General features: G+C 39.7%; 1 protein-coding gene across 1 annotated transcript in view; it reads left to right on the forward strand.

The window, feature by feature from the left end:
* LOC308656940 (myomegalin-like) overlaps positions 1-26876 on the forward strand; it is a 151225-nt gene that overhangs the window by 107289 nt on the left and 17060 nt on the right. The window contains 11 exon segments of the mRNA XM_081308319.1: positions 6027-6115; positions 12267-12499; positions 15173-15605; positions 16429-16621; positions 17524-17640; positions 18717-19236; positions 20802-21037; positions 22054-22105; positions 23115-23338; positions 23975-24127; positions 26005-26190. Coding sequence (XP_081164445.1) covers positions 6027-6115; positions 12267-12499; positions 15173-15605; positions 16429-16621; positions 17524-17640; positions 18717-19236; positions 20802-21037; positions 22054-22105; positions 23115-23338; positions 23975-24127; positions 26005-26190 — 2436 coding nt within the window.

Here is a 26876-nt window from a genome sequence, read left to right on the forward strand (position 1 = left end):
GATATTTATCTCTCAATTTATAAACTTTAGAGGTGTGTATATATACATGCAAGTATATTTTATAACTCGTGAATTCCCATCACTGTCCATGGAGCATAATTAGCTTAATTTTTTTAAAAGCAAAGTTTTGTTTGCTTTTATCACTTTAAATTTTGTGGGCTTAAAGTGATTCATAACTTCAGATGAAAAAGAAAATGACGTGTTAAATGATCATAAACTTGGCATTAAATTATCTTTAGAACTTTCCCCACCAAATTAAGCTGTATATTTTTCTTTGAAAGTTAATTTCTTCATAGATCTGTGGTGTTGATCTGTATTAATATTTGTGTTAAAATGGAGAGTGTACTTTTTATATATAAGTGTTAGAATTTCAGCTTACTTTAGTTGAGACACAACAAATTGTTATTGATCTAATAAAAATATCAAAGGCCAACAGAAACTATTTGGTTTTGTTCTTAAAAGATTTATGAGAAAAGAAATAGAGGATACTTATCTTTTTTTCTTTTCCTTTATAGGAAAATCAGTCTATTGATCATTGTACTAAAATTCCAAGTTAAAGTAAGGCTCTTTGGAATGAGTACTTTACTAAAGGAAGGAAGAAGAAACCTGAATTTTTCTCCTCCCAACGAAGTGAGACTAAAGAGACAGTGTTACACTTTTCTCCAGAAAACTGAAACTGGCTGCTTTACCTTAAAAATCCTCTCTTAATTCTCCTTGCTGAAGTAGATTAGGAGAAAGCAGGACAGATTTGAGGATCCACTGTTATGGTGGCTGGTGCTGTCTCTTTCAATCTTCCTAGAAAAGCCTTGTGTTCTTTAAAGAAGAGACCATAAGCGGGAGGAAATCCTCAACATTACAGAATTACATTTACAGAATAAGTACAGTGAGCATATCTTCTCTCCAGGACGTCCTAATTTACACATGTACTGGTCATCCTAAGGATAAGTGACTAGTTTATTGAATAATCACCCTTTTGAAAAAGTAAAAATGTTTTCCAAGACCCTGTTGATATTTCATATCCTGAAAAGTGATTTGGATTTTAATTTAGTTTTGTAAAGCCACTTAAAAACAGTGCTTTCTGAATACTGTATGGGTCAGGGGCCTCCAGGTTGCATGAGATGTGTTGCAATTTAAAGACAAAGGTATTCCACAAAGGGGCTTGACTTGCAGACAGCAGCTTTCTGTTGTTCCAAAACAAGCATCTGTTTAGGTAAAGAATTTTATTTCTCAGTAGAGGCTATGGAGAGCTATATAGAATATTGACTTTTTCTTATGGCTCTGAAGGGAATGGATGCGGATAAAATTGATAGAAGAATGTTCTCCTTTGGCTCTTGCTAGCATCATAATATTAAGTCAGTGATGGTTGGTTCATGACATGAAGTATGAGAGTTCTGCTAATGAGCACACAGCAGAGTGTCCAGGAATGAAAGAGATGGATGGAAAGGACCTGGCACTGAGGGAAAGAACACTGGGCACTGCAAACTTAACTCATGCTGTCAAGTACTAGCTTTTAAAATCTTCTTTCAGGATTAGTAAAATATGAACACTGCTATGTTCTTGGTTTAGTTCTTAAAGATTTATGAGCAAAGTAGAGAACATATCTTTTTTTCTTTTCCACAGGGGAATCAATCTATTGATTGTTGTACTAAAATAAATGTCTTATCTCTTTGCTGTTGATCCCATATAAATAGCTTATAGGGGAAATAATGATTATAGAGTAGGGGGAATGATCTTGACCCCACCCAGATTGGACTCCTTACTAAGAATTAAAATTAAACTTTGTGAATTTTCCTGTAAAGCTTATTTTGCATGGTGGAGTTTCAAGACAGTTATAATTTACTGCTGGTGAATCCTGTTTGTATGGCACCTTTCCAAAAGAGTTCATCCTATTTCGCTAATGACTCTATTCTTTTTCAACTGTCCTGGAAAGCAGAAAGAGCACAAAGTATTATTTCAAGCATCTTGCTGAGAAAAACCGATCTTCATAAGTGAAGAAGTACAGGTAGAATCAATCAAGATCATCCAGTTAATAACATCAGGTCTAGAATTTCCTTCTTCTGCTTACATTTAGATTCTGTGGCCTTCAGTTTAGTTAGCCCTAGTCCAAGGACCACTTCAGTTGATAGAAAATTATTTTCTAGATCTAAATAATGGACATTTTAGTGTCACCTCTGTTTTGTGTGGTTCAGAGCCTAGAATCTTGTAAGAACCACAACTCCATCAAAACCATAAATAAAAGTTTATCAGCAGCAACAACAATAACAAACAGCAATACTGTCTGAGGGTAAGCTTTACTGAGGACATACTGTACTAAGCACTGTTCTAAGCACTTTAAAATTAGCAAACCCTTTGAAGTTCACAACAGCTGCATGGAATGGATATTATTAACCCTAATTAACAAATGAGGATACTGAGTTAGACAGGTTATGACTTGCTTAAAGTCAAGACTAGTGACAAAAGAATAATTCAAACCTCGACTGGCTCCAAAGTCCACATTCTCAATATGCAATTTATCTTCAATTTAAAAAGATTTATAAAAGTAAGAATTTTTTCCTTGGTCAAAGAAGACCTTATGGTTGCAGGATGCTTAAACTGTTGCCAAAGGATTTTATCATGTTACATTTTAGAGGGTTATTTAAAAAATATTTTTTAGTTCTAGTTGGACACAATACCTTTATTGTATTGATTTATATGTGGTGCTGAGGATCGAACCCAGGGCCTCGTATGTGCTGGCAAGGCAAGCGCTGTACCACTGAGCCACAACCCCAGCCCCGATTTTTTAAAAATATATATTTCTCTTAGTTGTAATTGGACACAATACCTTTATTTTTATTTATTTTTTATTTTTATGTGGTGCTGGGGATTGAACCCAGTTCCTTGCACGTGGTAGGTGAGCGCTGTACCACTGAGCCACAACCCCAGCCCTTTTAGAGGGTTATTTTGTTTATTTTGTAGAACTGAGTAGATGGTAGAAGATAATTTTCAAGATCTAGATAATGGACATTTTGTTGTCACCTCTATTTTGTGTAGTTCAGAGCCTAGAATATTATAAGAACCACAATTCTATCAAAACCTCAAATAAAAGTATTTAAGATTGCAGGCATGTTTTCATGTTAACATGAAACATGTAAAACTTAATCTTGGAGAATTGAGTCAACTTATGAATGAATAGATTCTTAGATTTTGGAGACTCTCAAAGTGACAGACCAGTTTATTTTATATTTTTATCCTTAAAAGCAGAAGACTCATCAGTATAAAAAGTTTTAGAACCTTTCATTTAAATTAGAAATTTAAAGAAGTCCAAGATAATTCTCAAGATAGACTTCTGTTGCCATTTAAAAAGCTTAGAAAAGGGGATTCCCCACAAAAGAGGTTCTTTATTTTCACTCATTTAAAAAAAATGTAAATTATAACAGAAAGATGGATGACTAATGTACACTTAGATATGATATATAAGATATCTTCATTTTATTCCAACATTTTCTATAAAATATTTTCAGCTTTATTCTAGTCCTCAAACCAACCAACAAACAAACAGTTGTTTTCAGCTTTCTAATCCAAGGTGGTAAAAGGTAAGCAACTTTAAAACTGCCGTAAAGTAACTACAGCAGATTGAATGAACTCTGGGGGGTAAGGAGGAAAGAAAAATAAAATCCCTGTGTGGTAGAGTGTTGAGGTAAGATGGGCATTCTTCCTTTTTCTCTAATTTCTGATGAAGTCAGAACCAACACATCCTGTCCTCCCCCCAGTGAATTAAAAAGGAACATTATCTAGAAATGTAAATGTGGCATCAGAAAGGACCACAAAGGTAAGTGGAGGGCAAAAAGTGTCAGATAAAAAACTTCAAAACTCGTGACAGTCACCTTTCCTAATTCCACTTGAGGAACCTGATAAAGGAATCATCCTGGGATGTGGACTTAGCATAGGCTGTGCAAGCCACCAAGAATGGTACGGGACAAAGATCTGGATCTAACAGAGCTGAGCTTCCTTGAACTACAGGATCATTCTCTGGCTCAGTGTTCTAAAGGAAAACAATGGAAAAATATGCTTTCTTAATCTTTCACTGAGTAGGACAATTAATTTGTGTGCATGTGCACACACACAGGAAAAATAAGATTATGATCTCTTTCATTGTACAGGGAAAGATTCTCCAAAGTAAGCATAATATATATGTCCTTCAGTGAATTATCATTTAGTGTTTTGAAGCAGTCAGAGCATTCACCTCTGAGTAGAAGTGAATATGTTCTCCTCTATTCAGTCAGTGCCTTGAGTGAGAGAGTTCTGGGGCCAGTTTGAAATAATAAGTATTGGAAATCCCTGCTGTACACTGTCTGCCACAGATTAAGATGCTCATTGTTAGAGGTTTATCTTTGTGGAGGGATTTGCTGAATAGGATCCTGCCTTGGTCCACAATAAATAACGTTCACCAAAAGATCAGGGAAATTAAACTGTTAGAACAGCATGCCTAATTTCCTTTATACCTTGATGAGGTCAGCATGAGCCATTGCAAATCTCTGGCATGAACTTGCAAATGCCAAGAAATGGAATCTAAATACAAATTTCCCCTGTTCAACTCATCTGCAGGATGGGGAGTAAGAATTCAGGCTTAAGAAAGAATAGGTGAGAGGGCTAACCACTCGGACAGTGAATGCTCATTATTCATGTAGAACCTTTCATTTATGGAAATCTGAGCTCAGGAGGAAGCTCCTTGGATTGGGAAGAAGAAGCAAAAATAAAGTTCTGATTTATCACCTGAAGAAACAATGAATGGATCCTAAGAGTACAGACACTTCTTGACATAGGTCTTGTCAGGATTAGTTGGGTAACCTTGGATAAGCCACTTAATCTCTTTAAGGCCAGGGTTATTGAGTGGAATGAAGAGGACTTTAACAGATTGGTTGCTGAGTCCAGGGTCAGAACTAGATCTTGAGATTCTCTAACCTGGGTAGGTTCTGTAAGATACAGGGTGGCACAGGAGATATTCTTTGGTATTTTGATAAAATAAAACTATAACGTGGGCACAGTTGTTGATCTAAAGTAGTATGGACAGTCTTTTATTCTAACAAAAGTAAAAAAGAAATTCTCTAGATCTGTTCATTATTTTAGTCACTAGCTATATGTGGCTATACCAATACAAATTAATTTAAGTAAAATAATTAATCCAGTTTCTAAGTCACACTAGCCACATTTCAAGTGCTTAATAGCCACATGTGACAAGTGTCTACTTATTGGGTACTGTAGACAAAGAACAGTGCCATCATCAAAGAAGGTTCTGTGGTCAGCACTGTCCTAGACCACTGGCAGTGATTTGTCCTTTAGAGCAGGGTGTGGATGTTTGTGCTGTGGGGTGACTGTGTACGTGGTGACTGTGTACATTGGGGAACGAACGAATAGATTAATCCTTATTTGAACAAAGTATAAAAAATCCTCCATTCAAAGGATGTTGTCGTTGAACAGAGTTTGAGAGACATGGGGAAGAGGGAAAGAGGAGGGAATTAGGAAATAGTATCATTCTGTGTCTGAAATCTGGACTAGACCTGAGTCTTCCCCAGGACACAGGACCCCCAGATGGGAGAACCTCAGAGATGTCATCAGTCTCTGCATAGCTGATCACAACAATGGAAAAGTGGGAAAGGAACTGGGTTGCCTTAATCCCTAGGAAATGAGGGAAACTCTTAGCATTTGTTGGGGGGAAAAAGATTAGTTATGTTTGGCCCATGCTACAGAAGAAAAAGTTGCTACATAGCCAGGATGGGGAATCATTTAGAATTTTAAAAAATAGATAAGAGGGTGATCATTCTTGACAGTCAAGCTTTTTGGTTATAGATCTGTACAAGCTTGAGTGTTAGTAAAATATTACTGCAAATACACTGAGAAGGATTGTTTCTGCTTTCCCTAATGGCTAGGATTCCAGGCACTTGGGGAAAGAAAGAAATCAGAGGTGGATGGCAAAGAGTGTAATTTTACCTGCTGTCCGGAAGCCATCTGTGAAGGGTCTCACCTTTCTCTTCTGAACTTACTTCCAGGTGCAGCGGCAGGGGATGACACTGAAGATGCCAGCACTGAATTCACTGACAGTATTGAGGAGGAGGCTGCACACAACAGCCACCAGCAAGTAAGTCAGTGTCAGGTCCTGGGGTTCCCTGGGTGGAAGGTACACAGCCCTTCTGGGGTCTGATGGTCTCCCACAGCCTTTGTGCTCCTAAAGTGAGAAGACATCATTCTATATAAACCACTTTCCAGTCTGCTGCTTATCCTCCCTGAGCATCCCAGTTGCCTCTCCAACCCACATTGTCAGTTTCTCTAATAGACCCTTTTGTTTTTACTACTTCTGTGTTTGTCTTCTGCTTCCTGCCTCTTCCTACCCACCTTTGCCTTTATTTACTGTCTGTAGCTATAGCTTCAGAAGAATTTTTACTTACAAGACAATGGATACTTCCCCTCTTGGGCTTTTGTAACTGAAACACACCACAGAAGACAGGGAGACATCGAAGGGCTACTTGGGGAGGTGGCAGGGCTTAGGACCTGCATGGGGAGAATGCTGAGAAACTCCAAGAGGATCAGAATGTCTCCATAGCAGGGATCTTTCTCAGTGGAGTCTCATATAGAAGAGAACTTGTCAGTGCAACCTGACAGACTACCCAGGTTGTGACTAAGTCAATGACCAGCAGATGGCCCTTCAACAGCAAGCCCCTATCAAGCCTCAACTTGGTATCCAAGGCTGAAACACAGTCCCCACCCACTATCAGAGAAAGCCACGTTCTCAAGTCCAAGAGTGAACGTCCTGGACCTCAGAGATTATCACTGATAGTGAGCCCACAACACTTGTTGGAACTCCTAAGTGTCTCCGCCTTGCCCAGTGACACGTAACAGTTGCATCTTCTAGATGGACGATGCCTGAAACTAAGTTATTGCAGAGAAAGTAGATCCCTGATAGAAATCCTTCTGCAAAAGCAGCCGGGCTCCCCCAGTGATGGCTTCCTTAGGACTATGAGGAAACCTGTAGGAGAAATGAGGACGCCTGGGTCTGTCTATATACCACCTGCATAAGAAAAAGAGGAAAAATTTAATAAACCAGTGAAAGGAGCCCAAGTGAACAGTCCCCAAATCTTACAGGATATGGCATAATACGTCCTCAAGAATTTCTCTTCTACCAAGAGTCCCTTTTTGTTGCTTTAACCATAGCTAACCTTCACTTCTCCCTTGAGTTTTTGCATCAGCTCCACTACTTTTGCTTGAATATCTTTTTCTGAGTCCTTCTCACCAAAGGTTGTAAATTTAATTGTGCAAACCACTGCCCCTCAGTACAGATGCTTCTGCCCTTCACTCCCTGATTTCACTGAGGATCTTCGGTAAGAGAAAGGAACCTGCAGAATGAACAGATATTCACTTTAAGACAACTAGTTTGGGATGGCAGCTGGACACTGATGGTTAGTGACTGGGATGGGATTAACTTAGAATAAATAAGCAGGAAGCACAGCTGTAAGGAGATTCAGATTCTGATTTGCATGGTATAAATTATTTTTGGTAGTACAAGTCCTATAGGAAAACTGAAAGTCATTTCTTCCATAGCTTTTTTTTTTTTTTTTGTAGCCTAACATGGAGAATACAACCAAACCCTATTTTGATGAGGTCAGTCCAGCTGGGAAATGGACTTTTACATTGGGGCATATTGCAGTGCTTGCAATATTACTTGGCATAGGAGATGCCTAATATAATTTTAAATTGACAGACTTCTGGATTAGGGCTTGACTCTTGATAAAGTGTATACCTGTTGGATGAAGAGTCTCTTGGGTAAGCACCATTTTCCTTTTTATCACCTTTTCTTAAAAAACCAATCTTCAGCTTTGGGGAGGAGGACCCTTCGTATGTGAAGTCATTGTAAGTTTACTTCATTTTTCTGGAGTTTACAGTTGTGATTCTCTTTCTTTCAATTAAATAAAGCTTGCTTTGCCATAACTGTGTTTTGTGTCCAGATTCTCAAAAAAAAAAAATCATTTGCTTTTTTTCTAGGAAAATGGTTCCTTATTTATTAGGTTGTGTTCTCCTTGTTGGAAACTAAGACTTATTCTTGACACCAAAATCCCTTCTTCACTCAAGCATCCATATACTTCCCCTGATACACATATCCAACTTTGGGTTCCTGGGCAAGAATCACCTTTTAGCCAAAGAAAGTTTTTTTCCTCCTTATTTTTTTGACTCACCTACTTAAGCAAGCTTCAGGTCTGGCTGTGATGATAATTTCTCCTAGATATCTCCCCCAAAATCCCAATCTCAAATAGATTAAGATCTACAGTAAACATCTAGGAAATTTCCATTAAAGAAACTAGAGTAATCAATCATTGCTTTCTTCATTTTAACTTTGCAATGGAGAAAAGTTAATCAAGAATTGAGATTCAAATGCAAAGGAGAGAAGTCAGTAGACTAAGTGTGATGTTTTAGGAACAGCTATTTAAAAAACTAATGTTATATTTATTGTCCAATCATGATTATGTACATTTATGGGGTACAAAGTGATGTTTTACTATATAAATAAAATGTGAAATAATTACATCAAGATAATAAATATATCCATCACCTCACCTCACTCTGGTTTCTTATGGTGAGACATTTGAAATTTATTCTTAGTTCTTTGGAATTATACATTATTAGTGACTGTAGTCATCTTGCTGTGTAATAAATCTCAAAACCTATTCCTTAAGTCTATCCAAAACTTTGTACCCTTTAATAAACAACTTCCTGATGTATCCCCCCTCACTCTATTCCTTACTTCTGTTAGTTCAACTTTATTATAGATTCCACTTTTCAGTCCTATAAGTGAGATCAGGATATATATGTCTTTGTCTGCCATGCTTATTTCTCTTAGCCTGAAGGACTTCAGAATCTTCCAAGTGACAGGATTTCTCCCCTTTTTAAAGGCTGACAAATATGAGGCTGAGCATCATATTTTCTTTATTTACTTACTTCTCTGTTGAGAATTGACCTCTTATCATGGCTATTGTAAAATGATGCAGTAGACATGGAATGCTGACATCCTTTGACAATATGATTTCAGTTCCTTTGTAAATATATATCCCAAAATGGAATTACTGGATCATATGGGTAGTTCTATTTTTAGTTTTTGGAGGAGTCACCATACCATTTTTCACAGTAGCTATACTAAAGTTCATTCCTACCAACAATGTACAGGTTCCCCTTTCTTGGCATCTTAATGCTTGATATCTTTTTTTCTTTCCTAAGTTTGTATAAAAACCAATCTAACAGGTGTGAGGAGATATCTCATTGCAGTTTTATTTTGCATTTCCCTAAAGATTAGTGATGTTGTGCATCTGGGGAAAGCTAGTTTTTAATGCACTTATTGCTGCCTGGGAACTGACTTACATTGTGAGAGGTATGAAGCAGTAGGGAAAAACAGAACAACTCTATTCAAGCAAAAGAGAAGATCCTGCACTAAACCTCTGCAGGGCAAATAGGAACTCAGCACCCAAAAAGTTGAATTGTATGGAAACAATAGCACAAGTGAATTAGGTAATGTTGAAGAAGATATCTATGAGAAAGACATAGCTAAAATAGATTTAATGGATTCATACTACTGCCACACATAGTGGAAGTCTCAGGGTTTGTTTGAAGGAAGGAGCAGAAATATTTGCTTTTCATTAATGATTAAAAACTAATGAAAAGGCTAGTTTCTGAGTCACTTTTCATACATTGACATTTAAATTATATTTATATTTAAATTTTAAGTTTAGTCAATGTAAGCCATCTTTGAGATAGAACTATGAAAACCCAAATTAGCATAAGCAAAAATTAGATCTCGAGTCATTGTTTTTTCTTTAACAAAATAGGTGTATTGAAACCAATAGAGTAAGGTATCATACATACAGATGGTACTTGAAAATAATTAAACTTGTTTGGCATGGTGACACATACCAGAAATCCCACTTACTGGGGAAGCCAAGGCAAGAGGATTGCAAGTTTGAGGCCTGCCTTGGCAACTTTGTGACACTCTATCTCAAAATAAAAAATAAAAAGAGCTGGGGATGTAGTTCAGTGGTAGAGCACCCCTGTACCATACACACACAAAATGGGTAGATTTATAAAGTTGGACATTATTTTTAAGCAAAAGGAATCCTTGGGTTTTAGAAAATAATAAATATTGTACCCATATTCAAGACTAATGGTGATGTTTTAGTTATGTTAATTGGAAAGGGTTTACATTGAAAGATAACACAGTTAAATGAAAGGTAGAGCCATAAATTTTGCAAAGTGGTTTTATCCAGTACCATGTCCTTTATTTTGTCACAAATGGTTGGTGGCATATGTGGAGATGACCCCCAAACTGACTAAGCTGATCAGCAGAGTTATAGAGAGAAAATTGTCAAGAGCCTGCCAGATATCAAGCTCACAGAACCCATGTACAATTGGATACCTAGAGATGGTGTCCTTTGTGTGTGGATCTCTTTCTTTGACATAGGTGCACATCTCCTTACTAAATACCACTTGCATGTTATGAGTTACCTCCACCACAAACCTGTGGCTTAGATTTTATCATGGTTTCTTAAGGGAAGTAGCAAAAGTCAATTGCTTTTTGCCAACCCAAGCAGCTCCAATCATTGATCCATGTAAGGTACCCTGGATCTTATTCTGTTAACATATTGGTAACTTAAATGAAGGTTTAAAGCATATAACTAATTCAACAAATCATCCCTACTTGGGTAACCACTACACGTTATAGAGATGCACAGCAAATATGTTGATGGTTTTGATAATTAGGAAATGGTTCTGTATATCTAGAATGAATTTATAAGTGATAAGTACAAATAACAGATTTATAGATATAAAAGAAAGAGAGAGAGAAAAAAAGAACATGACCCAGACAAAGCTGTGGGAGAGAGGTGGGAAACTGAGAATTAGAATTGACCTGGAGGTAAGTAACTCTCAAATGCTTCCACTGAGATAAAAATAAAAATCAATGTGACATTGAGATATATTGAAATTAATTTAGACAGGCAAGAAATCCTTGTTCTAAAATAATAGTCATACTCTAAGTATATACTTGTGTTTTGATTTCCACACTTTAAAAAGCATGAAAAACAACTAGAGACGAGTGCAAATGAACAGAAAGAAAGTCTAAAACTTCGCTAATTCCCATTTGAGGAAACACTGTAAGATTTGCTTTAATTGAAACTTGAAGAGGATTTTTAAGAAAAAGAAAGGTATTGAGAAATTGTTTCTACCTTGATTTCTTTTTACATGCTTAAATTCGTAAAGAGAATTTGCCTGACAATATTGGCACAAGTGAAATAACCAAAAAGGAATAGAGGCTTTTGAACAGGGCTTCACCTCAGCTTCTCAGTAGTTTAGGATGTGATTCCCCTGCTGTCAATGAAATAAAGCTTACTCTGTAGCTCCACCATTATTCTAATTTTGTGAGGACTGCTGCTGTTTCCTGAGTACCCTGAGCCCTCCTGCTCATCTTCTCTTTGGAATCTAAGTTCTAGGTAGGGCCTTTGGCATTGAGCCCTGCAATTTTGAGCCATCATCTTCTGATTCAAGGATTCCAGTGTTGTGAAGCTTCATGACTTGTGAGAAGACTCTGGGGAACTCTGACCTCTCAGAAATAGGAATCACCCCATCCACAGACACCAGACTTATTTAAAACTTGTTTGTTTACGTGTGTGTGTGTGTGTGTGTGTGTGAAAGAGAGAGAGAGCACTTTTTGTGTTTTCCTCACCCTTCTGTGTATTCTCCTCTTCCCCTTTGTAACAACTCTGCTCACTAGATGTGTCCTCCTTGCCCAAACCACTCTCCAAGAACCTTTTTTTTTTTTTAAATTAACTTTGAGAACATTTTATTTAACCCAATACATCTTTTTTTTTAAAGAGAGAGGAGAGGGGGAGAGAGAGAGAGAGAGAGAGAGAGAGAGAGAGAGAGAGAGAGAGAGAGAATTTATTTATTTATTTATTTATTTATTTAAGTTCTCGGTGGACACAACATCTTTGTTTGTATGTGGTGCTGAGGATCGAACCCGGGCCGCACGCATGCCAGGCGAGCGCGTTACCGCTTGAGCCACATCCCCAGTCCTCTCCAAGACCCTTATGACTGAGAAAATCCTTAGAAGGGAGTTCATTTTAGCTTTGTCTTCTTGTTGTTGCTTCCATTGAAGGATGTCCTTGTGATCTCATGTTTCTCTTGGGTCCTCTTTAATTACCTAACATCATTTTATGTATGTGACCTGATTTCTTTAAACCATTATTTTGTTTCAGCTTACCAAGGTGGCTTTGGAGAAAAGCTCGGCAACCGTGGAGACCCAGAACACATCTCTTTCCCCTCCATCCCCAGTAGGAGGGGACAGTAACAGGTGTCTTCAGGAGGAAATGCTCCACCTGAGGGCTGAGATCCACCAGCACTTAGAGGAGAAGAGAAAAGCTGAAGGGGAACTCAAGGAGCTAAAGGCTCAAATTGAGGAAGCGGGATTCTCCTCTGTGTCCCACATCAGGTAGGACATTTTCTCCAGGGAAGGGGAGCCTACAGACCACAAGTCCTTACCACCACAGCCAGGGCCTTGCCTTGCTGCAACCAAGATGTTTGTGTTGCTACATGACTATGGGATCCACATTCCAGGATCCATGCATTGATGTTTCTATGAGTTCTTTACAGAAAAGTCAATGGATAATGGTGATCACTTTTGTTATTGATTGGAATGTATAAGGGATCTTCTGCCCCCAAAGTTTAACTGCTGTATGCAGAACCACAGCAGTTCACAAGATAGGGGTATTTATATAGAAGCCCCTGCATCTCCAACTCAGTTCCCTGGCAGAAGCAATGAGTAATCGAATCATGGAATTGCAATTTTAATAATCTCTGCTGCTTTATTAACTTGATGAAAAATGATAAATATCTGATTCATTGACTAGATTGGCTACTCTGTCTTTAGCAGCTTTTTGTCAAAAGATGCCCAGAGAATATTTTGATATAGGGATAATCCACTTAATCATTCACCCCTGAGGACTCTTGTTAAGAGTACAGCTATAAGATGTACAAATTTTAATTCATGTCCTGTGTTTTCCCTATATATTACACATCACTTAAACTTCCTTGAATAACATTAACATTTGAAGAGGACCTTGATATCCAGCCCATTGTCCATGTTTATAGTTAAGGAAACTCAGGCCTAGGAAGTTCTTGAGGGACTTACTCAAGATTGCATAATGGTCCATAGCCAGACCCCTGGCTCCTGATTTTTAAATCTGCTCCTTTCTTCTGTTATGTATTTTTTCAAATAATTTTTTAAAACTTCGGTGATCATTCTAAATGTTAGTTCTTTCACACTGAATTATAATAATTCTTTAGTTAAGTTCTACTTAAGTTAAAGCACAAGTTTTGCTTAACTTTTGCATGTGTGAATTTAGTTGAGATGTTACAAACAGAACAATTCTTTTTGATTCTACACACCATGCCTATGTATCCTTGTGGATTATTTTCCTTTTTCCTCAGAGTTAGTGTTCTGAAACTGATTTTTTCTCTCCACCAGACCTCAAAAAACACTGATGTTGTAGAAGATAGAATCTAATACCTAGCCACTCCTTTCAAGATTTTTGTTGAGCATGCTTTCATTACTTCGTACTGTGAAAACATTCGTGTTTACCCCAAAATGTAGTTATAATATTAAATATTATTTTCTATATTATATGTGTGTCCCCCTCTCTCCCTCCTTCATCCCAATTTTGGTAACATCCTGTACCTTTTTATCCATTGAAAAACTGTCTCATGGATGCTCTGAATTCTATGTCCTAAAGTATTTTCTTCCCTAAATGACACCAGAGTAATTCTGCTTGAAGGCCCAAGACTTCAGGATTCTGAGAAATCTAGTTGAGGGACATAGCCAACTACTGATCCTTCAGGCCATGAATTACCTTGTTTTTTTTCCTCTTCAAGCTCAGCACTCTCAGTGCTTAAGAATCACCTGTGGAACTTAAGTAAAATTCAAATTCATAGGCCTTAGCTTAAGAGCCTTTTAAACAAGGACCTGGTGGGATTTTGATGTTAATATTCCTCAGGTCTGCAGCTAGTTGCAACAGCATCGAATGACTCCTCTGTTGTGGATTCTGAGCTAACCACATCCTGTAATTTCATTAGTATCTACTAATGTTATAATTCTTATTTTTCATAAAAAGTGTCATAATTTTTATTTTATATAAAAGGAAACTGAGACTCCAAGAGGTTAAGTGAATTATTTTGTGAAAGCCATGTTTTTTATAGCTTCCATTCAACCCCAGAAAATGGTTTATTAGGGATAAGGGAAAAGCTAGAATATCTTGGTGAAAATTAGTTTAGTCAATTTTATTTTGTCGACAGTGTGAATGAATGTTTTACATGGCAGGCACCTGTGGAGACCCTGGGATACAGGGCAAACAGTACAGATATGGTTTCTGCTCTCATGAAAGTTATCTCCTATTACATGAGCCAGACATATAGCAAATAATTATATGTTTATGTTTTATCTAATTAGTATTGTTTCTTTCTTATGTGTTCCTAGATGCCAATTATGGTGGGGTTTTGTTGTTGTTGTTGTTACTGGAGATTGAATTCAGGGGTGCTTACTGAGCCACCTCCCCAGCCCTTTTTTATTTTTTATTAAGGCTGGCTTTGAACTTCCAATCCTCCTGCCTCAGCCCCCCAAGTCACTGGGATTATAGGTGTGAGCCACTGTGCCCAGCTCCTAGATCCCAATTAATCATTCAATGGTTTAAAATGGATGATAAATAATAGAACTGTAGAATCCATAATAATAAATTTGTCATAGGCCATTTCCTTCTAATGTTTTACTGAATAGTATAAGTACCTCTGTGTTTTCCAGAGGTCACTGAGAATTAGAAAACAGGCTATTTGGCCAAGTAAAGAAAAATAGACTGTAGATCTTGATACCGAGATTTTAGTGATGGCGCTGCCATCAGACAGCTGTTAGAAGTATTTGGTGTGGGGCTGTCTCTCACCCTTCCTAACTCTGGGTATTCCAATGTGTAAAATAAAGATGTTGTTGTAGGTTTTTGAGGTTGCTTCATGCCCTGGCATGTCCCTGAGTCTATCATGGACTGAGATGTGGGTGAAAGGGGCTATAAAGATCTGTGGCCAAGATCAGATCTGTTCTCTGAATGTATATTTTCTGTAGGAATACCATGTTGAGCCTTTGCCTTGAGAATGCAGAGCTGAAAGAGCAGATGGGAGAAGCAATGTCTGATGGATGGGAGATGGAGGAAGACAAGGAGAAAGGCGAGGTGATGGTGGAGACTGTGGTCGCCAAAGGGGATCTGAATGAGAGTACCCTTCAGGCTGAGTTCAGAAAGCTCCAGGGAAAACTGAAGAATGCTCACAACATCATCAACCTCCTCAAAGAACACTTGGTACTAAGCAGCAAGGAAGGGAATAATAAACTTACTCCAGAGCTCCTTGCACACTTGACCAGGGAGATTGACAGAATGAACACAAACCTGGTTTGTTCTCCTGGGAAGAACCAATGCCAAGAGGAGGAGTTGACCACAAGGCCCTACCCCAGACCCCAGAGCCTTGATCCTGGGGCCGCCTTGGCAGTGGATACCCACCAAGTAAGCAAGGGCATGGGTGAAATGAAAAATGCTTGGTAAAGAATGGAGATATTAGTTTTTATCTTAAACTGTCTATCAGGAGGTAATAAAGGAAGGGCAGCTTTGTTCCACAGGGAGGGAGATGGTAATAATAAAAGTACCCATTCAGTTTTAGAAAGGTTTTTACATTATCTCATGAGTATCTCCTATGTTGTTAGTTTTCTAGGTAACATCTCAGCAGTAGCAGTGGGTAATAAGACCTCATTTCTGCCCTTGACATAATACGGTGGGGAAAAATGGCCATATCATTTTAATAGGATGTAACTGCCATAATAGTGGGATCCATCAGATTTTGAGGTATCCCAAATGGTGTGTAATGACATCTCTTTCTTATCAACTACTGTTTTCATCACAGTTCATTACAGGTGTCTGTGATCACAAGGGGTTGTTGGGATTCTCTTAAGGGAATTAGCTTTGCTGAGGATTCAGTCAATGGACAATACAGAGGATTCTGAGAGGACCACTGGAATAGGAATGCAAGGAGGGCTGAGTGGAGGTTTCTACCTCTTCCCTTCAATCACTGAGCAAACATTTTCTGAGAGCTCTCCTATATACTTGATTAGCACTCTGCTGTGTGCTATAAATACAGAGATGAATAAAACATTTTAGAAACACTCTAGGAGCTCTGTCTAAAGCAAGTAACTACTGAATGGTGTGACAAGTACTCTGACAGACACATGAGTATAACCCACAGTGTTCAAAGGGGGAAGTGGCTATCACTGTGTGTGTGGGTAGGGGGGATGGCCTCAGGCTGTCCTGATCCTTGTATTGGTCCCTTTTACAGTTGGATAACCAGTCTCAGGCCCAGGATGCTAGGCCTCAATCAGAATTTAGCCTGCGTGGTTCTACCAAGCACCTGCGCTCTCAGCTAGCTCAGTGCAGACAATGCTATCAAGACCTTCAGGAGAAGCTGCTGATCTCAGAAGCAACCGTCTTTGCCCAGGCAAACCAGCTGGAGAAGTACAGAGCCATATTTAGTAAGTATTGGAAGCTCACCATCACAGTGTCTTTGTTCTTCCTAAGAAAAGATAGGTTTTGCAGATTTTACTCACCCCCCCCCCAGTCTCAAAACAAATTCAGTCCTGACCATAGAGCTAGAACTGTGGAAATGGATATTTTACTTCAATTTGAAGATGGCAGAGAAAAAAGGAAGAAAGCAAAATTTCAAGGTTGCAATGGGCGTATAGAAAACTCATCTAGGTTTGCTAATTTCTGGTATAGTGAGTAAACTGCCTTCCTCTCTCAGTGTAATTGGTTCTCTTTTATTTTCTTTGCACTATAACAGATTCTTTAAAAATGTATAAAAATTATTGGTTTAGATTAGCACTGTCTAATATTAACTTTTTTGCAGTGGTAGGAAAGTAGAAAACATATATATATATATATATATATATATATATCTGTCTCATATGACTATTGAACATATAAAATATGGCTAATGCAATTTGGAAATTTTAGGTTTTACTTGATTTTAATTAACTTAATATAAAATAGCCACTGTATTAGCCAATACAGGTCTAGATGTCTTGGGACTCTACATTAGCTCAGCCCCATTTAAACATTTACTGAACTCCTGTGGATAAAGGACTTGCAAGTCTCACTGCAGCTTCCAGAGATGATAGTATTGAATATCCAACTTACAAGTTTCTAGTCCCAACCTACGTTGTCAGAAGTGAGATTATCAGTGAAAAACAAGCTCATCCTCAAAGAAATCCTGCCTGGAGCAGGTGATTTCTTCTCCTGCCCCCAATCAAAAGAACATATATTCCACACTTGATCTGACCTCCCTGCCCCTAAAGTTCAGGGTGTATGCCCCAGAAGTTCAGGGAACATGTGAGAAATTCAGATACTCTGTAATACTTTGTTACTTCCTGAGCAGGTGAATCCCTGGTGAAGCAGGACAGCAAGCAGGTCCAGGTGGATCTCCAGGACCTGGGCTATGAGACTTGTGGTCGAAGTGAAAATGAGGCTGAACGTGAGGAGACCACCAGCCCTGGTAAGATCATAGGGTATAGGACTCACCTGCCTGCCCCAGGGTCAGCTGTCACATTTGGTTGCCATTCTAGGACCACTGGAACAGGAATGCAAGGAGGGCTGAATGGAGGTTTCTATCTCTTCCCTTCAATCACTGAGCAAACATTTTCTGAGAGCACTCCTATAAAGAGAGCTATATGCATTCCTGTTCCATTGGTCCTAGGCTATTCCCATACCTTATTGATTAGTAGGGGTTGGGGAGTTGTGATTGAAAGGGACCCAGGACCAGAAAAGGATAGGAAATGTGGAGAACTCTGCTTCAAAATGAGTCTGAATATGAGTTTCACCTTCTATAATTAACTTTTAGCATACTTCTCTTAACAAAATAACATTCTATCCATATCACTATTATAGAAAAAAATACCAAGGACTACTTAAGAAAGAAGAGAATAGATGAGCTCTTGGGGTTATGTAAGCAATACATTTTTAAAAAAATATTTTGTTTTGCCTTATAAAAGACAATAGTCATGGGGCCCCTACCTAATTAATACTGAGAAAAGGAGAAAAACACTTTCCATCTCTTTTCCCTTGAGGCAGAGTAGTGTGGCAGATAAGAGCAGAAATCCTGGGGCAAGCCTAGTTGGTTCAAATTTCAGTTTATGAATTTCTCTGTGCTTCAGTTTCCTCAACTGCTAAAATAGTTATTCAATAAAACTACTATCATTATTAAATGGCTATTTAATAAAGGCCCAAGTTAATGTCATACTTAAGAGGCAGCAATGTGTACGGGACGTACACATGACATTGGAGGATTTGAATTATGGCTTTGCCATGTGCTAGTCTGAATGATCTAGAGCTAGTTAGTTTATCTCTGAGTCAGTAAAATGGAAGGCGTCCATACCTAACTTGCAGGGCTGTTGGGAGGATATAAAATATTAGGTTTGAATACTGGTACAGAACCAGGTTGAATTGAGTACTGCTTCAATTTTGCTCCACTAATTATTATTCCTATGGCTAAACCTATTCCCTGAAAAGGGAATGACCACAATAGCATGTCCAGTCTGTATTCAGGAAGATGTCTTTGTCTCTGTCTTTCAGAATGTGAGGAGCACAACAGCCTGGTACTCATGGAAGGGCTGTGCTCTGAGCAAGGGCACCTGGGCCCAGCCCTCACACACCCTCCTGGGAAGAAGCCTTCAGAGAGCCGGCTAGGGAAGCAGGAAGAGTCCCAGGCATATGGAAAGTCAGAAAACATCTCTGTTCTACAAAAGGACATTAAAGATCTGAAAGCCCAGCTGCAGAATGCCAACAAGGTCATTCAGAACCTCAAGAGCCGTGTCCGGTCTCTCTCGGTTACAAGTGATTATTCATCTAGTCTGGAAAGACCCCGGAAGTTGAGGGCTATTGGCACCCTTGAGGGGTCTTCACCCCATAGTGTCACTGATGAGGATGAGGGGTGGCTGTCTGATGGCACTGGGGCTTTCTACCCTCCAGGCCTTCAGGCCAAAAAGGATCTGGAGAGTCTTGTCCAGAGAGTATCCCAGCTGGAGGCTCAGCTCCCAAAAACCGGAATAGAAGGGAAGCTGGCCGAGGAGCTGAGATCAGCCTCGTGGCCTGGGTAAGGAGTGCACTATTTGATTGATGATGTCTAAGTTTGTGCTTGGAATTGAGTGACCTAGGTAGTTTGAATGAAGAACATACCAACATAGTAAGAAGGCACTTATTTAAGGGGTGGTAAGTCTGAGAAGATACTTATTATCAGTGATCATTAGTACATTGTATGATGGCCCAGTGTCTGGGAGATGCCAGGTTGCTGGGATTTTCTTTTAGGAATATATTTAAAGTATCTGTCTGTCTGTCTATCAACTGTAATCTATCTAGTATGAGATAGTAGAAAGCTAGATTCAGACTACCTGGGTTTAACTCCTAGCTTTGTCACTTATTAGTTGTACAATTTGCCTAACTTTTCTGAACCTATTTGCTTACCTATTAAATGAAGATAATAAGAGAGGCCAACTCGAAGGATGGTTAGTAGCTTTCAGTGAATTAATGCAAGAGCTTAAAATAGTGTCTGACATGCATTAAGTTCAGTGCTATTTGCATAATTGTTATTGTTTCTGAAACTTCATTTTGAAAAACACTGAATGGACATCCATCTTGGTATCTGTCATATTTATCTATTGCTAAATAATCACTTTACAACATAGTAGCTTTATCATTTCTCGTGGTTTTGTGGGTTTACCGGGCTCAGCAGGGCCCCTGGGTGGCTGCCATCAAATGGTAGCTAAGGCTGGAATAATCAGAAAGACTTCACTGGGCTGGACACAATTTCTTTATCTACATGTCTAGTGAGTCAGTGCTCCCTGGCTTCTCTTTCTCCACAGGGCTTCCTAATGTCCAGGGCTTTCCTTCTGTCTTTGGCTTCTCATAGTGTGGTGTTCTCAGAGTGCTTTCTCTGTGAAAGCTGAGATCTCAGGCAGGAAGTAAAAGTTGCCAGGTCAGTTAAGAGTTAGTCCCAGAATTGGCACAATGTTACTTCCACTGTATTATCTTGGTTAAAATGGTCATAGAGCCTTCCAAGATTTAAGAAAGTAGAGAATAACCTCTAAATGCTGATGAAGAAGTGGCAAAGCCATATTGTACCAGAGCATATGGGACTGGAGGTCGTATAATGGCCATCTTTGTAAATTACAGTCTGCCACAGTATCATAGCACAGAAGAAATAAAAGACATGAAAAGTCCTATGTAACTTAGGATTAAGTGATTTTAAGTGTTTATTGAGTATCTATTGTGAGCCTACATTATACTGGTGCTGTATGAGATGTACCATATGGTATTGTCTTTACTTTCACAGAATTTATGATTTAGTTTTGGACATATGGCTAATATATATGAGACAGTTGAAGAACAGTGGCATACTAATTTTTTATGCAGTAGTTTCTCAGAATAGCATTTATTCTTAAATACCTCCTATGGATTATATGAATTTCTCTTGGGGGAGTTCCTTAGGTATATTCTCTCTGAAATCTCTAAGGAAGCCCCTATAACTTTAATTCATTTTTTTCCCATATTCATTCTCTCTCTCTCTCTCTCTCTCTCTCTCTCTCTCTCTCTCTCTCTCTCTCTCTCTCTCTCCTCTTCTCTTCTCTTCTCTTCTCTTCTCTTCTCTTCTCTTCCCTGTAGAAAATATGATTCCCTGATTCAGGATCAGGCCCGAGAACTATCCTACCTACGGCAAAAAATACGAGAAGGGAGGGGTATTTGTTATCTTCTTACCCAGCATGCAAAAGATACAGTCAAATCTTTTGAGGATCTCCTAAGGAGCAATGATATTGACTACTACCTGGGTCAGAGCTTCCGGGAGCAACTTGCCCAGGGAAGTCAGCTGACTGAGAGACTTACCAGCAAACTCAGCACCAGTAAGTAGGCCATGGGACTTTGGAATACTCTCAGTCACTCTCACAGTTCAGGCCCAGGTAACCACCACACCTCCACTGCACAATTTTATCCCAGGGTCCAATTTTACTTCATCTCCTGTGGGCCATTACAGGATAATGACTGGCTAGCAAGGAGTACCAAGAGGAACATACATGGTTGGAGATGCCATGGTTACAACTGCAGAGAATTCATCACATATTGAATGTGACCTTTCAGGCAGGAGGTAGCATCCATCTAATGTTAGAGAGAGGGAGATGAAAGGGCTCTGTTACAATGAAGAGTCCTGAATTAAGAACTGAAAGATGCAAGTTCATCCTAGGTGCTGCCATCAACCTGCTTTGAGCAAATTACTTTTCCTTTTATCATCTGTTTCTTAATTGATTGCAATACACACACACACACACACACACACACATACATGTATTTCAAATATAAATAAAGCCATTTTGGACATAATGAAGGTAGTGGCTATGGTAGTTCAAGGGATATGTTGGTTATTATAGAACCTGTTACATAGAATTTCCTAGGACTATAGCAGGCTCAGACTTGGGGGACAAACCAGTCCTTCTACTGGTGACAGGTGCAAAGATGGAACAGGGCTGTCATTTCCTCAGAGACAAGAGTAGGTTCTACATGAGAGCAGTAATGGGACACATAGCTGTGTATTTGGGAGGAAGTCTATGGCAGGACATAAAGGCTGGAGTATTTGAGAGGGCACCTAGGAGGTATCTTGTGATCAAGGAGGCAAAAGATATTTTGAAGTTTTGCCATGATTTAAGGCAGACAAAGTCACAATGGTTAGGGAGTTTGCCTAGCAAACTCAGTTGAGTCTGCCACCTCACTTCTACAAAGACACAACTGAGGTCCTCAAAATAATTATTCTGGACACACATGTAGAGTAATCACTATTCTGTGTCTGAATAGGCCCCTGAGTTTATGATGTGTGAAATGAGATGTGTTTAATTTCTTACTATTTCTTTCTGAATTTGGTTTGCAGAGGATCATAAAAATGAGAAAGAACAAGCTGAACTTGAGCCGCTGGCCCTCAGGTAATTCAGAAAATAATCTTATAAAGGCATCTGGACTAGGGCCCAAGGGGTCAAATGTGCTGCAACTTCATAAATTGGGGGGGGGCTGAATGTAATCAATTAATTTATTCACTGAACATCTTAACATTATTTTTAACCAAATCCTTTCTTGTCTTTTGATATAATTCCATGGACACATTAATTCTCTAAGGTTCGTAACTTAGAATTAGCATGACTTACAAGTGAATTAAATAGGTTTCAGGAGTCTTCTCACCTTTTCCAGGGGCCTTCCCTGCTTTCCCCCTGTGTATTTAATGACCAGGGTTAAGATTTTTACAAGGTTGGCTTGCCCTAAGTTGGATTGACAGCTTGCTTAATGGCCACCCAATTTTCTTGGAGAAGAAGGAGTCATAATACCGTATCTAGTGAAAGAGGCCCAGTGAAAGAGGCTGGATGCCCTGGGAAGCCACGATGCCTCAGGAACCATTTTTTAATGTGTCACTTCTTATAATGCTGTATAAGATATGTGCTAAAGGTAAGTTATAGCCACTAGTTTGAGCTGTCTGTGTTACAACTGTGCCTCAAAATAACTGTGGTGTCAAGGTATTTGGATTTTTATTTCTAATCTATCACAGACATTTCAGTCAACTAGATGATTCTGCCTAATGTAGTCCTAGATATTGGGACAATTTTTTTAATGCTTTTAAATGCTCAATTTCAATATTTTATACTGGTCTAATTGGAGATAAGAAACAGTCCTTGGGCTGCAGTTGTTCAGAGATCATATCATACCTAGATAACTGTCTCCTCGGTCCTGAGCATACTATGTAGCCAGTGTGCTGGGTAACTATTGTTCACTCTTCATCTGTCCCCTACCTGTCCTCCAGCCCCAATTAGAAATGAGTTATGTCAATTGTGCTATGCAGAATGGTCCCCCTGGCTTATGTGACTTTTTCTCATATGCCTTAGTAAGGACTTGCTGGACTGTGTGAACTTGGTTTCACCGGTTGTCTACCTCTCTTCCCACCAGGCTCAGCAGGGAGCTGCAGGAGAAGGAAAAAGTGATTGAAGTCCTGCAGGCCAAGCTGGATGCCCGGTCTCTTTCGCCCCCCAGCAGCCATGCCTTGTCTGACTTCCACCGCTCTCCCAGCAGCACCTCCTTCTTATCTGATGAGCTGGAAGCCTGCTCTGACATGGACATAGCCAGCGAGTATACACACTGTGAAGGGAAGAAAGCTTCACCTGGTCACTCAGGTAGTCTGTACTTTCTGAGAGGTGCCCTTCTATTTAGACTGAGCAGAGACCTAGGAAACCAGGCCTTATAGCTCTGCCTTGGTGTGTATCAGGCTGAACATGGTTTTGGGACCAAGTGCCAAGCACAGGCTCCCATGGGCTAGGGACTTTGCTCCTGACTCTGCAATTTACTATGTCACCCTATTACCCATCAGCATATATTGCTGTTGGACTCAAGGCAATCTGTAGTGCACAGAATGAGAAGATGGTGGGAAGAGTTTTCTTCTTCACTGAATCTGATAGACATCTTTCTTTAAGATTGAACATCTCGTCTCTCTTGTAGTGATCTTGCTGCAGTTCCTGAGCAGTATCTCCTGAGTATCTGTGGGTGTCCACAGTTGCTGCTGCCAGTCTTCCCTGATATTTTTAGAGGTAGAGATTTCATCATTTCAGGGCTCTGAGCCCCACTATAACCCCTGAAGTTGATACCTCACTAAAAGAACTATTTGCAAGCAAGAAAATGAACACTGCAAAAGTGCCTGTGCTTGGAGCTTTTTCTGACAGCAAGACCCCAGCCCTGGTACCCCTAGTTAAATATAAGGCCAGGATTCCAGTTCTCTGTGGAACATCATTTTCTTTCATTCATGGGTTTTATAGATTCCATCCATCATTCAAGTCTTTCTGCTGTATTGTCTTCTAAACCATCAGTAACCAGTGCTTCACAGGGGGTTAAGGCCGAGTCCAGCAGCAACCCCATCAGCTTGCCAACTCCCCTGAATGCCCCCAAGGAGGCCAACCAGGCCCATCCAGGTATGCAGTAGCTTCATCTCCTCTTCGTCAGCTGCCCGTTGGACTTTCCTTCAGGGACAAAGGTGTGAATATAGAAACCATTGGTGCATCACATCCTAGAAAAAAATCAAGATACCACTTTAATGCACCAATTGTGTCTGATTAAAAAAAAAAAATTAGAACATAAGTAATCCATGACAAGTTTTGATCAGCATACCAATTTTGACCAATAGTTAGCTAATAATTTTAAATAAACATTTTTATTTCTTTCTTTTATTTAGCCTGGGGAACAAAGAGGCAAAATTTTCTTACAGGATTACAATCAAAGAACGGAAAGAAATTCCCATTTACTGATCCTGCATACATGTTACCCATGTATTCTTCACAGTGGCCCTGTGTAATGGGTGGTATGGCTTACTTTGTGACTAAATTCTGTTTATTTTATACTATCATTCCTGGATTTGTGAATGTATTACTAGGCCTTGATGTATATATGTGGGGTATATATCCTGGGGGCAACTAGATGGGTACATTTCACTTCTGTGTCTCAGCATAGTTGCCAGAGGCTACATTGTTCACTCACAGCTCTACACAAGAGTTGGCAGGGAAAGGGCCAGCCTTGTCTTTACCTCCTGCCCCACACACCTGGATGGCTGCCTTCAGTGTAGTCTGACATGGATAGGGATTCTCCCAGGAAGCACAGTGCTTTCTTTTGCCACCCTCCTCTCTTCTGAGGAAGAAAGGTGTCCCTAACCTGAGACTGGGCACAGAGTTTCTGAGCCAGAGTATGTACCAGCTAGACCAAGAGATCATGGGGAAAACTTTTTGCCCAGAACTATAGATATCTGCTTAAATGCTCAGTTCACAGAGCAGAAAGCCAGGGGTTTTAAGAATCAGAAGACTTTTTCCGTAAGAGGCCTGAGCTGTGCTACTTGGCAGTTTGGGTGTCTTTGCAGTATTACTCTGTCATGATGTCAGCCTCGTGGGGCAGTGAATGAGTTTTAGAATGTAACCATTGTCTTGTCTTCTACATTAGATATTCTCTACAGGGCAGTCTTAATTTCTGGTCCTTCCATTGGATACCTGCCCTCTACCTATTTTTAGTAAAGAAGAAACAGAGGCAAACATTGGAACTTCCCAGGGTTCACAAAAATCAGGCTATCAATGGGCGGCATAAAGATCACCTGGAGATTTCTCAAAAGTGAAAATTTCCAAACCCTGCTCTCAAGAGTTCATGATTCTGTAGCTCTGCATTAAGGACAGAAGAATCTGCATGTATTATGAGTTTGTCCTAAGTAGTTCTAGTGCCCAGACAAGTTTGTAAGCCACTGAATAAAGGCTTCTGTTTTTCCTCTGGTGAAAGAAGATGCTGATTTGGGTTTCTGACATTTGTTTCCATCAAAATCTTGAATTCCATGTACTAGTAATGCAAATTTCCTGACAGCCCTATCAACTCCTGCCTTCCTCAAGATGGACCCTGATGCTTTCAGAAGAGGAAGTGTAGGTGTAGGAAGAATCACTCCCAGAGTCAAGGACTGATACATGCTGGGAGTAACACCCAGTGGCCCTTGAGGTCATTGGGGCACAGCCATTTTGACATGGGTGAGGGTCAGTAATGACCCCTTGCCTTCTGTAGCCAATTGATTTCAAGATGAGCAAAAAACATATATATAAGACAGCCCTGGCAGGGGGGAAGGAGGAGAGGTCAGCCGGGTCAACCTCTCTGGAGCAAAGGTCACTCTTGGCTGGCTCAGCCTGCACCTCATTAAGTGTAAGCCACTCTACCAGTTGGTATCTGGTCAGGGAATTATTTCACCTTCTCAATCTTTTACCCATGCTTTTCTCTCACTTTCTCTCTAATGATATTGTCTCCTTTCTCCCTAACTTTCTGTTTCTAGGCTTTCATTTTAACTCCATACCCAAGCCGGTTAGCCTCCCCCAGGCTCCATTGCCCTCAGCTCCATCCAGTTTCCTGCCCTTCAGCTCCCTTGGTCCTCCCTTCCTTGGCTGCTGTGAGACACCAGTGGTGTCCTTGGCTGAGGCTCAACAGGAGCTGCAGATGCTGCAGAAGCAGTTGGGAGAAAGTGAGCACAACTGCTGCCCTTGTGTGCTTGCGAGCGGCAGTCTCACATTGTGTTGCTCTGCATGGCTTTGGCTTGATGGTGAAGATGGAAAACAAACAGTGGCACATGCTATAAATGGAAGAGGGAGGGAAGGCTCTGCTTGCTTATTTTGATATGCATTTGCTTTTGTCTTTCTGGTGTGTGTGTCTCATCAGTTATAGGATATGTTCAGGAAGCTCTAGACCTAGTGCTCACACACTTTTGACAGGTTGGGTACCACCAAGTGTGCAGAATGTGGACAGATGGGAGAAGTATTTACTGGTAGGGAATGGAAGAAAGATTTTGTTTTGTCCACTTAGGATTACATGACTATAAAAAAAAAAGGTGGCCACATATATGGATGGACTCCTTTGTGGGGCTCTTATATTCTGCTGTGAAATGATTTTAATCAAGTTTAGTTCTTGACATTATGAGCTCAAGGAAAAAGGGTGGTGGTAGAAGAATTCAGAAGCAGAAGTAACAGAGGCCCTTTTTTGTTGCACAAGGTTCATGTCCACCCCAGGACAGGACAGCTGGAATCATAAACACAGGTCATGATGTCTGATTGTGAATTCTGTCCTCTGACTCCCAAAGATAGTTCATCTTATATAGTCACATAATTTATAGGCTGTGTACAGTCATCTTTTAGAAAATAGTTTGATACATTT

This window comes from Spermophilus citellus (assembly GCF_964194105.1).
Source record: "Spermophilus citellus genome assembly, chromosome: 9".
Taxonomy (NCBI): Eukaryota; Metazoa; Chordata; class Mammalia; order Rodentia; family Sciuridae; genus Spermophilus; species Spermophilus citellus.